General features: G+C 36.8%; 1 protein-coding gene across 1 annotated transcript; it reads right to left on the bottom strand.

Annotated features, from left to right (window-relative positions):
• Nucleotides 1–8,979: 8,979 nt before the first annotated feature.
• Nucleotides 8,980–13,834, bottom strand: LOC126604100 (synaptotagmin-5-like). Its single transcript, XM_050271208.1, has 13 exons — nt 13,487–13,834; nt 13,249–13,351; nt 12,541–12,593; nt 12,323–12,443; nt 12,112–12,239; nt 11,737–11,838; nt 11,457–11,531; nt 11,237–11,316; nt 10,975–11,125; nt 10,665–10,895; nt 9,875–10,174; nt 9,539–9,652; nt 8,980–9,294 (listed from the first exon to the last, which is right to left on the bottom strand). Exons 1-13 carry the CDS (start codon nt 13,589–13,591, stop codon nt 9,148–9,150), a joined length of 1,710 nt encoding a protein of 569 aa, XP_050127165.1. The 5' UTR covers nt 13,592–13,834; the 3' UTR covers nt 8,980–9,147.
• Between the last annotated feature and the right edge of the window lie 1,174 nt (nt 13,835–15,008).

Below are 15,008 nucleotides of genomic sequence, written 5' to 3'. Positions count from 1 at the left end.
ATCAGCGAGAGTAAAGAGGAATAAGAAAAGAATGAGAATCAGAAGAAAGACGATAAAGTTAAAGATCCGTCATATCAAAGACCTCGGAAGACTCAGAGCTTCAAAAGAAGTGAAATTAGAGCTAATTTTCCCAGCTGAGGTTTTAGTGCCACTGGACAGAGGCGAAGTGATAGATTTACTAGTGATCCCAGATCTCAGAGACAAGGTGACTCTTGGTAGAGGAAATGTATCTTTGTACCGTAGGTACAATATTAGGCACTTTGGAAAGTGTGGGAAGTTATGAATGTGTTCATGTGGTTAGATGAGACATAGAGGTATGAATTTTCCCTAGGATCAGTTGTTACCCAGCAGTCTTCCTTGACATATTACTTGGAAAATTGATGAGTAAATCGTACAGGTCACTATAAGTGACTCCGACTTATGTGCTAACATGGATGGTCGAGCTGTAGACTCAGCCGTACAGGTCATTCTAGCTGACTCCGGCTGATATAATTCTTATTATTGACGATGTTGCCAAAGGAAGTAGTGAATGAGCACGATCGAGGCGTATATATGTATTTTCCCTGTGAGGAGTAAAATGATAATATTGCACCCTTAAGAATTGCTACTTACTTATCGAGATGACAGTGAGTTATCGTTATTACGGGCTGCAGACCGTAATACCCATAACTTGTTTGTTGGATTCGTTAAGCAAGTAAACAGGTAGGTCATTCTATGTCGGTTATGACTATTCAGGGTGTCCAGTGATGGTGGAAGAAGTAGTTATGCCAACGAATCGTATCTGTGGATTTCGATGTGATTTTAAGCACATATTGGTTACATTATAATCGTGCCAATATGGATTGCTACAGGAAATCAGTTACTTTCCATTGTCTTGGATTATCAGAGGTTACTTTTGTGATTGAGCAAAGTGGAGCGAGGCATGCCGTTATTTCTGTTGTGAGAGCAAAGAGATTGTTATCAAAAGGTTGCCAAGGATACCTAGCTCATGTGGTGTTGCAGGATCGTACTCTTAGTATTGTGGATGACGTACGAGTGGTAGACATTTTCCTAATGTGTTTCCAGAATGATTTACATGGATTGCCACCAGACAGAGATGTGGTGTTCACTATTGAATTGTCTCCAAGTACAGACTTTATGCTATAGATTGGTTCCTACAGAGTTAAAAGAATTGAAAATTCAGTCACAGGAATTGGTTGATAAAGGTTTCAGTCAACCTAGTACGTTACTTTGGAAAACCCTAACTTTGTTTATAAGGAAGAAAGACGGGACCTTAAGAATATGTATGGATATTAGTGAAGGAAATTTTGTGAAAAACATGTTCATTTAAGCAACATCTATAGCATGCAATTAACAATTAAAAGGCGGAATCATGCTTGTATGCACTTAAAAATAAAACATTAACCATGAAATTCAAAGCCTAGTAGATTGGTGAACCAAGACTCAACTCAAATCAAAGTGAGTTGAGAAATTTATATCTTTGTAGATTCCTCTTTGCATAAGCAAAGGCTAATCACGCAAGGAGAGGGCATTCATTCCTTGCTTCTTAGATCCATGGATTTGGATGGAAGAATATGTTTCTTCAAATTCTCAAAATAGAGAACCTCTAAGTCTCCACACCAAGGTAAGATGTGAAAAAGAGATGAGTGACCTTGGAGGAGAAAGATTACTAGCTAATCCCTCTAAGGGTGGCCGGCCTCTTTAGAGAGAAAGAAGAGCTTGTGTTCTCTTCTTTTCTCCAAAAGAAACCCTAAATGAATTTTGGCTATAAAGTCATATTTATACCTTTATTCATTGGAGTGGCAAACTTGTAATTAAGTCCAAAACCCACTCCTTTAACAAAGTGGCCGGCCATAGGGTTTCATTGGGCTTTTAAGGCCTTTGTGAATTATTTGTCATTAAGTTGTCATACAACTTAAGTCAATGAGCTTGACGTTCGAAGCCCATTGGGCCTTGAGGCCCAAAACTAACCCGTGGTCTTTTAACGAACTTTATTCGTTTGATTAATTAACATATTAATTAATCCTTGCCATATATAATTAAATCATTTAATTATCATTACTCATCTTCGTTGTTTCTTCAATCTCTGCCTTACACGGTGTACGATCCATTAGGTTCCTTTTAGCGAGGCAGTGGGCGATTATAACTCTTTCAAATCGATTGTGAATTGAAACTTACTTTCAATTCTCCCTTTAGTGATTATACACGTTTAGGGCTTCCACAAACCATGAGTGACACCTAGCAGTATGTCATGGTTACCCAAGCTAATCAGAAGAGGTGGAGAACTTATTCAGTTTAGGATTACAATGCAATACGGTCTTTCTCTAATACAATACTCTTGACCAAATTGTTTGGTTTGATAGTTTATTCATGTCGACTATCCAATGTGATTCGTTTACTTATATGATTACCTTGAATGTGATTTGGAACGATTTCCTAAATCTCATTCATACTCTGGCCAAAGATTCTTAATCATATCATAGAGTATTCTCCCTCAAACGGTTTGAAGGTTAGAGATCCCTTGTTGCGCATTTACTTGCCTCCATGGCTAAGTGGCTTAACCCCAACTATGTCGTGGACACCCTCGGACGGGGTGACTTTGACATAGTCAAAGATCAAGGACCTAACCACAAGACAACTATGATGCCTCAGGTCAAAGGACTACTTTGCATTATCCCAACCATGAGTTCTCATATGACATGAGTATGAGAACTCATCGTATCATGTTCAGTGGACTCATTCGTTATTGAGCACCTACATGCTTGTCTTGGTGTCAATCACACCAATGACTCGAGACTAGTCACTCTCCCTAAGAGAAGACATAGCATGTACTGATCTTAACGGATTGTCAATGCCCAATTGGCAATCCTATGATCAGGAACGTTTAGGATATGTATACGAAAGAGAATGGTCTCATGAATCTAACTTGTTTAAATTACATTCTCCTAATTACATATTCCTTGGACTTATCGTTTAAGCATATAACATTTATATGAGACGGCTTAAACAATAATCTTTGCCCTTGATATTAAACTAGATTAGTTTAACATGTGAAATGTCCGTAAAGTATCATCATATGATTGGTTTTAGGGCACATTTCCAACAATTAGGTAATTGAATCGGGTAAGGAGTAAGAACCGTTATCCATTGCCGCGCATTGATGATTGTTTGATCAGCTTAGAGGTGCCTATGTGTTTTCAAGGAAAGAGTTGAGGTCTGGTATACTCTTAAGTGAAAGTAAAGCATACTAGTCATTTTGAGTTGGTGTTAAAATGTTTGAGGGAACATTGGTTGTATGCTAAGTTTAGCAAATGTTAATTTTGGACGAATCAAGTGGCATTTTTGGGACATGTGATATCTACACAAGGTATTCAAGTAGATCCTTAATGAGTGACAACTGGGGAGAATTGGGAACAACCTCGAACTGTCACTGAGGTACTGAGTTTTCTTGGTCTAGCAGACTACTATAGACGTTTGTAAAGGATTTTTCAGTCATTGCTTTGCCATTGACGGGATCGACTAGAAAAGAGGTTAGGTTTGAGTGGATGAAAATTGTGAACAAAGTTTCAGCAACTGAAGCATTATCTCACTCATACACCTGTTTTAGCACTCCTAGATGATAAAGGTAATTATGAGGTCTACAGTGATGCATCCTTGAATGGGTTAGGATGTGTGTTGATGCAACATGATAGAGTGATTGCAACACTTCACGACAATTGAAACCTCATGAGATGAATTACCCTACTCATGATTTAGAATTAGCAACTATCATCTTTGCTTTGAAGATTTAAAGACATTGTCTTTATGGGAAGAAAAGTGCAAGATTTTTACGAATCAAAAGAGTATCCAATATCTGTTTATTCAGAGGTATCTTAATCTTAGGCAACGAAGGTGGATTGAGTTGCTTAGTGATTATGATTGCACGACCATGGTGATCGTTCAAATGTTGTGGCCAATGCTTTTAGTAGGAAGACCCCAGCGAGAATTAATGCTTGGTACGATTGCCATGTTCATCTTCTTGTGGATTTGAGATCTACTGGAGTAAAGTTGGGAATGGAAGATCGAAAAGAAAACGTACTTGCTAATTTTCAAGTTAGGCCTATTTGGTAGGTCGTACTCGAGACTCAAGCGTTTGACGAAGAAATTCAAGAATTTATTTAAAGCAAGGAATAACGGGAAAAAGAAAGACCTTAGAGTTAGAGAATCAGATGGCAAGCTTATGCAAGAGAACAAGGTGTTTATACCTAATGTTATGGAATTAAAGGAAGCAATTTTGGAATTTGCGTACTGTTCAACTTATACAATGCATCCTGGAGGTACTAAGATGTATTATACCATTCGATCATTTTACTATTGGTCAGGTATGAAAAGAGAAATGTTTGTATATATAAATAGATGTAACATCTGTCAGCAGGTTAAAACGGAAAGAAAGAAGTCTTTTGGATTGATGTAGTTACTTCCCGTTCCGCAGTGGAAATGAGAAAATATTAATATAGATTATGTGTGCAAGTTTCCTCGTTCACGAGATGGTTATGATGAAATTGAGGTGATAATTGATTGGCTTACTAAATCAGCGCAGTATTCTTCAATGAAAGAGCAGTAACCTTTCCAGAAGTGCAACAGTTATTTATCTGTCTTATGGAAAAGAGATTTGGGCTTTACGGATCTGTTGAACTTCTTGGGTATGTTGGTCCTTTCAGTTTGTTCCCTAGAGCAACGCCATAAGGCCGTGGAAAGCTGTGTCTTGTGTTTCGAAATTGTTAGAATTGTGGACGGATGGTATTCAAGGCCCTGAGTTAGTGGATGAGACTACTCGGAATATTCAGGTAATTAAGTCTAACCTGGAAGTGAGCCAGGATCGACTGAAGAGCTTAGCAGACAAACATGCCACTAACCGGACGTATAATGCAGGAGATTGGATGCTTTTGAAATTATCACCTTTGACTATTGAATGAATCGGTGACTATTGAAGGAATCGGTGAAACGAAATGGAAGACAAGTTAAATCCTAAGTACATCAGGCCGCCTTTGACTATTGAAGGAATCGGTGAAATACTTTCAAGTTTGAGTACCTTCGGGATTGGATAATGTGTATAGTGTAGTTCATGTTTTGATGCTCCATTACAAAGTAGCAGATTCGTCGTGTATGATTCCGGTTCAGCCCTTAGAGATTAATCCAGATTTGACTTATAATGATGAACCCATGATTATTTTGGAATAGAAATAGGAAGTCCTGAGAAATAAAACAGTGTACTTGGTAAAAGTTTTATGGAGGAATCATTCAGCAGAAGAAACTACTTGGGAGACAAAAGATCGAATGAGAGGGATGTGTTCCAGGTTGTTTTATGGATATCAATGGATTGTAAAGATTGTGTAAATTTCGAGGACGAAATTTTTTAAGGTGGGTAGATTGTGACAGCCCGTCCCTGATTTTAAGAGTTTTAAAGTTTTAATAAAGGATTTTACAAAAATGCCCTTTGAGGCACTTGCATTATTCGAGGTTAATCATTATGTCGTGCCATCTAAGATTTATTTTCTTGACATATTCTCGTAGTAATCGTCGCTATGGACGCGTGGGCGCAGACGGTACGTGATGTGGAGTTATATCGAAGAATTTATTAACGTTTGAAATTTGGGCATTTTAGGAATTATAATTTAGTAAAATTTGGAATTTCTTTTATGAAAGTGGACGGCCCAGATTTAATGAAGAAATAAATGGATGGCTGGGATGAGAAGAAAGAAGGTTTGTGTGTGTGTGTGTGCGTAAGAAGAAGAAGAAGAATAAGAGATTGGGCAAAACTGCCCAACCAGAGGAAGAGAGAGCAGGAGCTCTGGGAGAGAAAGGAGAGAGTGCTGGCGAATAGGGAGAAGAGAGAGAGGAGACCGGTCAATCGGAACAGAGAAAGGAGGAAATGAGAGAGGGCGAGAAGCGGAGGAGAGAATGAAGAAAAATGGGTCTTCACCCGCGACCCGTTTTGACCCGCGACACCCACACCCAAATTCGGACGATTTTCACGGGAATTCTCACAAATTGGATCAAGGTACCACTTCCAATCAACACCTAGGCTTTCCCTTTTCATGTTTCACCCTAAAAATCATGAAATTTGGTGGTGAATTGGTGAAGAACGCACATGTGGATGCCGCGACTTTCTTGTTCAAATTCTTCAAATCTTGAAATATTTTCTTTCAATTACTAACACCTTTAGAATTCCCTTAGGACCTAGAACAAAGCCAAGCATTGGTTGGGACGACGGAGTTGATTTGAAGACGAATTGGAACTCACCCAATTCTAGGGTTCCGCACGGATTTTGGTGAAATTGAAGTGTTTCCAAGCCAAATTGGCCTTGGCCTCAGGTATAAAGTTTACTCTACTCATTGAGATCTTCAATTCTGTATTTTTTGAGAATTTTTGGAAATAGTTAGATTTTCCGGCGAGCCGGGACGGCCGACCGCCACCCGCGGCGGCGCATGGCCAATGACCCGTCAATGTCATTCTTAGCATGTGTTTAAGGTTCTAGGTTCAGTTTTGATAATTGATGGACGTAAATTGAGTAATTGAACCTAAGTTCGTTACGATTCGTGGTTAGGCCAAAAGGTGAATCGACGATCCAACCGTCGGATCATCACCAAACTTTGATATGTTGTAATACGTAATATTTGAGGATTATAGGAACTTACGGATTGGAAATCCGATTTACGGATCTTTCGGAATTGGAGTTGTAAGTTCATAAAATAGAATGTTAGCCGTCACTTGGTTCTGGAAATTGACGGAGATCCGACCGTTGGATGGTAATGAAATTTTCGGATGTTATCCTAGAGGTATATTGTGGACCTCTGGAAGTTATGGATTTGAAATCTGAGTTGCAGATCTTCCGGATCAAACTACGTAGTGATGTGTTTTATATAAGTTATATATTCTATCGATATGATTTCTGAGGTTGGATTTGATTATTGTTCTAGGCGCCGATCATCATGACGCCTTGATGTGTTGTGCTAGGGAGTTGTTGGGCGAACTCCAGGTGAGTGGGCAGTATTTCTGTTTATACCTATATACTATTGATATTTTTCCTATAAATTGAGTTTAAATGAAAGTACGTTTTAAAATGTCATGCATGCATATTATGAGATATATGAATTGATAATTGACGCATATATATATGTGAATTGGTGTTGTGGACGCACATGTGAGTATCATGTAAGTTTTATGTTATTCATGTGAATCATTGATGATATGAATTGTGTTGAGAGCTCATAACCTGCACCCCTGGTGTTAGTGCTTATATTATTCACCACATCGCACGCTCACCTTGGATCCAAGTAGGTGCATGTCGTACAGACCATGAGAGGGTTCCGACATGCTAGTCGTACAGACCACTAGAGGTGATTCCGACTAGTAGGTGACCTTAGATTATGTGCACAGATGATTGATGAGAGAAGCACTAGAGCGTATTATTACACCATTCTTGTCGTATAGACTACTTCAGGTAGTTCCGACTTATGTGCAGAGTAGCGCCGTACAGGTCACCGTGGTGACTCCGGTTGGATTGGATATTGAGCTATTGAATTAACCGTACAGGACCAACTGCAGGGTCTCCGGTTGATTCCTTATTTCACCTGTTATATTGATGCATCCATATTCTGTTTTTGACATTATGACATGGCATACTTTCTGGTTTTGATAAAGATTGATGATTTGATATATTTGAAGGTATATGCTATTATGTTATTTTCTGGGAAAGTATAAAGGTTTTACAGCGAGGGGTTAGAAATGTTTTAAATGAAATGTTTTCGAAAAACTTTGTTTTACTGACCCACTCAATTTTTTTGTTGCGCCCATCCAGGTTCTAGATAGCAGAGCTTTGGTGGCCACGAGGAATCCAACGGTATTCTGACAGAATTCACAAAAGTATGACTCACCCTCGGGTGTTTCATTTTAGTAATTGTATTTTTTAAAGCTTCCGAACTGTGTAAATGGTTACGTCACTCTCACGTGACTGCCAGCAACTAGAGAGAGACTCTGGTGCAATAGGTGTATAATTGTATATGCTCCATGGGTCTCTCTCTTTTACATGGAATGACAATAATAGACACAGAGATGCACACTATGTTGCACATGAGGTTTTCCCCATCAACTATGCCTTACAAGAAAACCAAGTGCTTGACCCAAGGGTCAATGGTATGTGTTTGCTATGCGTTCATAATTTGTCTACTATCAATTATTTTGGTTATTTAGTGAAAAAAATTTAGAGTAAATTGTACAAATGGTCCCTCAACTTTAATCAAATTGGAGCAATGGTCCCTCAACTAAAAATCCATTATCATTGGTCCCTCAACTTATCAAAATGTGTAGCTATAGTCCTTTTCATCAATTTTGTCAAAATTTTGTCAAAATAAGCTATGTTGGAATGACAATTTATAGAATTAGGGTCCCTCAACTCATCAAAGTGTATAATTATGGTTCTTTTCGTCAACTATGTCAAAAAATTTGTCAAAACGAGTTATATTGTAAGGACCATTGCTACAATTGGATTAAAGTTAAAGGACCATTTCTCCACTTGAATTAAAGTTCAGGGACCAATGGTAATGGATTTTTAGTTGAGGGACCATAGCTGCACGTTTTGATAAGTTGAGGGACCAAAGGTAATGGATTTTTAGTTGAGGGACCATTGCTCCAATTGAGTTAAAGTTAAGGGACCATAACTACAATTTACTCAAAAATTTATTACCTAAGAACCAAAATAACAAAATTACCCTCAATTTAGTAAACAATTGGCCAAAATAATTGACAGAAATATGATTCTAACATTATTAATAAAAAATGTGGTGGATATAATATGATTGATAAATATGCTACAAGTAAAATGAATGCAATTTATATAGCTAACTAATTTTTCTGTGCATTTACAATAGAAAGAACAAAGCCATTAAGTTATTAACAATTCGACATGTTAACAAATTAAATTGTAAATAATCTGAACTACATGTGATTTGTAAGATTTTCTTTTAGGTTTGACAGATAACTTAAATCTAATTTATATGTTAAAATAATGAATAATTTATTTGCTTTTTCTTATACTTTTTTGTGTAATATTCATGTGAAAAATATCACAACTTCAACTCAATAAAAAACAATGTAGGATGATACAAATCACGTATCACGGACTTTATGTTGTGCAACCCACTTGAGGTTCAAATAAATCCTTCCAGATTTAGCAATGTCTAGCTGATAACAGTCTTGATATTCCCCTTCCATCAACACCCTGGTTAGTGTCATGATGACTCTTCCAATTCTATCCTGCAAAAATAGAAGTTTTTTTTTTCTTTTCAATGTGAGCTTTACCCTGCATCGTGTTATTATTACTAGTCTGCTCGTGTTTATGAGACTTGTATATTTATTGATATTATGCTCTAAAGTATGAAATCAGCGTCAACCATGCTATGATATATATGTAGATGAGTAGCACTACATGACGATGTTACGATCATGTCTTATGCATCACACAGGTTAACACAATTAAACTAGTATGGAGAAACATCACCTTTCCAAAAGTGTCATGGTCCCAAACTTCAACCATTAACATTTCATGCAATGCATCCTCCACCATGAAATCAAATGTTTGATTCCAAACTGGATTCAAATTGTTAGTTATAACCTGAAAAAGCATAAGACAATGATAAATTGAAATTAAGAAACAATTTTGAATTAGAGGTTATTGACGGACTCTGTGGCGATTTCGGCACTTCTCTCTGCCCTCTAAATGAATATTTTCTAAGTTTTTTATACTCACATAAGGAGTGCGGGAGATTAAAAAGAAGTGTGAAAATCACGACCCAAATAATACAAAGTGAAATAAATTTGGGAACTGAAATCTCACCCTAGTTTTGGCTTTGGCTTCAGATTTCTTCATAATAAGAACAACAAAAGGGTCGGCCTTCCCCATAAAATCAACAACTGGTAAGTCTTCTGCAGATATCACTGTGACGGATAGCACTCCTCTCACAAACACATCCTTCTTCTTCTGGGCAGCTGCTTTTCTCATTTTTTCTAAGTTATCTGCTCCACTGGGTTCAATCTTAAGAGCCTTTTCCAAAGAGGTCAACGCAAAGTCGTGGTCGAACGGGCCTACGATGTTACCGTCTGTACCAAAAGGACAGTATAACAGCTCCAAGTGCACCTAAGGCAAAGAACATATGTGCATTTTAGATTTATAAACTCTACTAACCCTAAACCCTAAACTCTAAACTGAATGCCGGTTTCCACTAAGTCGAGTAATTGGCTGGTTCCAGACACCGATCTAAAATACTTTTCACATAGTCGATATTACCAAACTTTGACCAAATATCGAATATCAGATGATTACTGTAGATTGGTTATCGGTACCAACCAATCTCTTCATTTTTCGTATGCAGATTCACTAATTATCAGTGGTTTGGAATTGCTGAACACCCCTAAAATGTACATTTTTTTTTTATAGGGGAGTCATTAGCTAATAGCCAATATCAGTTACTAATCCACAATATCTGCTACATTGTCGATTTGCCAAATTTTTGACCAAATATCAACAAAGTATTGACAATATTGTAACATGTGTTGGGGATGAGTACTCAGTACTGAACAATCTTTTTCCATTATTGTATGCGTTTGAAAGTAAATCCAATTCTAACCTGACCCCTGTATTTAGCATCTCTCTGGATCTCCAAATCCTTCACCAACTTTAACCACAGATCCTTCACTTTACCAGGCTCAAGCTGACTCAGTTGCACTTGAGCACAGCCAATGAGCTCTGCAGCCTGAAGTCCTTCGTCGTCAAAGACTCTTATTGTCAAGTTTTGAGTCGATGTATCTTCAACAATGAACTCAAAGTGCTCATTCCAGATTGGATTCAAATCGTTGTCCTGTAGTATATGATAAATATTTTTACATATTCAGATAAGGGAAAATCATACATACTTTAGAGAAACATGAGCTGCTTACAATGACTTTGCTGGTTTTCATTCTGTCACGAAGTGGACGTATGAATATCACAGCAAAAGGATCTGATTTTCCAACAAGGTCCTTGTTTGTCAACTCCTTAGCTTCCACAAGCTTCACATCTAACATTCCGACTGGCTTCAACTCCAAGGCACTGTCACATAAACAAAATTTTAGCCGAGGAATATAAACTAGCAGATGGAATCTGAAACTTTATGAATGAGAAATATGTTCAAGAAAAAATCTACAGTTTGAATTAATATACCTATAATCTCCGGGTATTATCGGTATAATATTACGTACTGGCCAAGTTATACAATCTTCAATAGCATCTCGTATCGTTTCCTGAAATAAAATGACAATTTCATTACATAGCAACGTCAGCATGCCACAATTTTTCATGCAGAATGTAGAAATCACGGGGGCCATTAAGGTTCTGATAGTAAGAGAAACTAGGATACACAAAGGAAAAAACTTGCTCAAACCTCAATAGCATCAGAAACGCCGGGAATAGATGATATATCACCACCAGAAATTTTAAACACAAAATCCAGCTTTTTCTGCAGGCATAGGCACAAGAAATATGATATCAAACGATAATACATGAACATAATGTTATAATAAAACTTATAAATTGTCAGTATATGCTTTTCAGTTCTAAATATGCATGACATCAAACTATAGTACAGAAACTTCGGTTCCTAAAAGTAAAAGTATGCCGCCTCAAGAAATTTTACAAAGCAATAGCAGTAACTTATCACACACCTTTTCTCTTAAGGAATAACAAACAGCTCCAAAACAAGGGAAGTCGCCGACTAGGGGTTTGAAGATTAACCTGAAAACCCCAGTGAATCCAATATTTTTCACCTATATGAACAGTTCGAAAAAAAAAAAGATGATAAGGCATACTTCAACTTCTAAGACATGTCATGAAACCTTCAACTTCTCAAACATGTCATGAAACCCTATGTTTCATTTACCGAACAAACAAACCTAGATTTCACTAAAGAAAACTACACAAGAAACATTACTATATTCTATTATACAAGCAATATTAGGGAGGGGAGTCGAACGTAAGATATCAGGAACAGGGTGAATACTCTTAATTACTTCTTGAGCTATAAATTTGATGAGCATTACCTGTACAGGTAGTGCAAGACCAACCCTGGTTTTAATATCAAGCACAATGTTTGGATTACCATCCCACTGAACCTCCAACTCCATAGTGATTCCTCCCGCCTCACTTTCACCTTCAACGATTGAAACTCCTAAAGGGTACCAACTGCATGTATAAGCATCAACAGCAAAATCTAGTCGGCGAATAAGACCATCTTGTAAGCATGAACCCTACCTGTGAATTGTGGAGCCACTGTGCCAAGGGTGAGTTTAGAGAATTTGAGTGAAGACAAGACCATTGGCCTGTATTGTTCGAGTATCGGTTCTACATTGCTCCTTATCAGCTCTGATGCTGCCTACTCCATCAAAGTGCACCCAAACGAAGGAACATTTTGACTATTAAAGAGGTGAAACAAAAAGTGTGCGTAAAAAAGAGCAGAAAAGAAAAATTACTTCATCAACGTATGGCCAAATCTTCTCAAGATGGTGGTTAAGCCAATTCAACTGTAATTCACAAGGATATTCTTGTTAGCATATAAAAATCTCATGATAGTTTGAGTTCTAATGATCATTTAATATGATATTAGAACTTAGGTTACAAGAGGTCCTTGTTCAAAATCTTTTTTTTTTCTTCGTGAAATTGCGATATATATTCTCGATTGCTCTAATTTATAACTTAAAAAGAGGTGGATTCAACTTTGATGCAAGAGAACATGCACAGAACCCTAGCTAACTGATCTAATCTACATCTGCTTCGAAGTCTTGTTTCTCGTTAATTTGTAGGACATAGAGTAAAAATGCACCTATGTCTTTTCGTGCCTAACCCTGTCTTTCACCCACCTACCACCCATTCGTATTGAAGGACATACCATACCACTGAATATATAGCAATTTCTTTCATACAAGCGATACCGAAAGAGGAGAACTGAACACCCAACCTAGACTGGATGAGTAAATGAACCAATTAAGCTTGCACATTGAAACTAATATGCTCGAAAGAAACTTACCTTACAAAAACCAACTTAGAATTATTACCGAAGGATTAACCTATTTTAAATTTTGGAAATATGAGACATGTGGTTCATGAGTCAGGACATGCAAACCCAAAAGGCAAACATGAAGAGAAACACAGAAGTTAGGGTTTGCGAAATAAACTCAACTTCTGGCGCTCTGTGAAGACAAGCCAAGATGGATAATACTGAGGTGGAAGAAGCTTTCTGGAATCTTGCACTGTCATCCTTGCAAACGCAGCCACTGTCTTGGCCTAATAAAATAATAATCCACATTAACAAAAAAATTAACATATAAACAAAAATTAAAACCAAACAAACATGCATAAATAACAAAGACATTTTATCAAAAACAATAATAACAACGATTTGATTGTGATTTAGTTTACCAAATCAGAACGAAATTTGGATCGGATTCTCTCTGCCCGAGCGAAAGCCACGATCAACCCAATGCCGATGGCAATGCCGATTATCAATCCAAAGAAGAACTCCATGATTTTCCTTTCTATTTCAGAGATTATGACGATGGAGCTTCTTCGGATTCAGAGAAGGGCCTTCTAAGAACGGAGTGATTAATTTGGTCCAACATGATTGGATTGGATTGGAAGTTGAATGATCAGAATTTTAATAATTGAGTGATTAGTTTGATCTGGAAAGAAGGGAGTGATATGGTGTTTTCAATTTTTTTTTTCCACTTCTATTTTTTTTTTTTTTGGCCCCAAAAAATGAACACTCGTCTAATAACCGCATCTTTTGCATTAACATCAATTAAGGTGTCAATTCATTTTCTAAATTTCGGAGCAAAAAAACAGATAAATTCATTTCCCAAATTCTCAATTCAAATTCTTTTTAGTATTGAAAAACAACTATATATTCGTACTACTTAAATAAAGATTTTGGTTAAGTCACACAATAAGTATGCACTAATAAATTCCTATCAAACTCTTCAACTGCATGAGTCTAAACAAAGAGACATTTTTCAGTGTACCCGAAACATGAGACGAAACACAACATATCATTATATTGTATGATAACATGTGGTGTTCCGTCTCATGTATTGGGTACACCGAAAAATCTCTCATAAGTTCTTAACTAAGGACCTCCCACTTACACGTGGGAAATAATCTTAATAAATTCCTATCAAACTCTTCAACTGCATGAGTCTAAACAATGAGAGATTTTTCAGTGTGCCTGAAAAATCTCTTATAAGTTCCTAAATAAGAACCTCCCACTTACACGTGGGAAATAATCTAAATTTTAAAGTCAAACGGTATTATTCACTTCTAAATGAGATATCTTAAATCTAATTTTTAACAAAAATGAATTTGAACCATATTATTTACTCTAAATGAAGTGCAGCGCCATGCTATCAAGAACGATGTGAAAAAGTAATTTTAATTGCCAGCACAGGCTACCGGCCAAGGACGAATAATCTTTTTGTTGAAACTTTTGGAACGTCAATCTCCTTTTTGTTATTCGTCCTAAACGTGTAATATTAATCCGGACACTTGGCGTAACATGCATGCATGCACGTACGTTACACAACAGGCAGCACCCTACTTTTTTGTTTTCCTTTTCAAAGGAACTCGTATCAAATCTTCCTGACCATCTTGCGACTGATCTTAATTTAGTCATAGAATTTATTCCTGTTTTCTTGTTTACATATTTATATATGCACCGTCCTGATGTCGAAGTGAATTCCAGAATTATATACTCTTAATATTTAAGAAATATTAATTAGTAAGTACTATACTTTAATAATATTTATCTTTATTTTTTAATAATAAATCTTATATTTAATTCTCATTAAAAACAAATTCAAACCAAATTATATTCTTGTATTAGAAAAAAACGCTTCTAAACAAGGTCGTCTTAGTACAAAGCAAGGTGTGAAGTGAACTAATTATAGGT

Source organism: Malus sylvestris, chromosome 15, assembly GCF_916048215.2.
Source record: "Malus sylvestris chromosome 15, drMalSylv7.2, whole genome shotgun sequence".
NCBI classification, from domain to species: Eukaryota; Viridiplantae; Streptophyta; class Magnoliopsida; order Rosales; family Rosaceae; genus Malus; species Malus sylvestris.
This window is presented reverse-complemented; position numbering and strand designations above follow the sequence as displayed.

What these genes read in the sequence shown, in the direction of transcription:
- LOC126604100 (XM_050271208.1), bottom strand. Translation starts at nt 13,591, where the DNA reads ATGGAGTTCTTCTTTGGATTGATAATCGGCATTGCCATCGGCATTGGG. An exon ending in TGTCTTCACAGAGCGCCAGA is followed by an intron (nt 12,594 to 13,248) that starts AGTTGAGTTTAT and finishes CTTGTGAATTAC; the next exon opens with AGTTGAATTGGCTTAACCAC. An exon ending in ATAATACCCGGAGATTATAG is followed by an intron (nt 11,126 to 11,236) that starts GTATATTAATTC and finishes TTTATGTGACAG; the next exon opens with TGCCTTGGAGTTGAAGCCAG.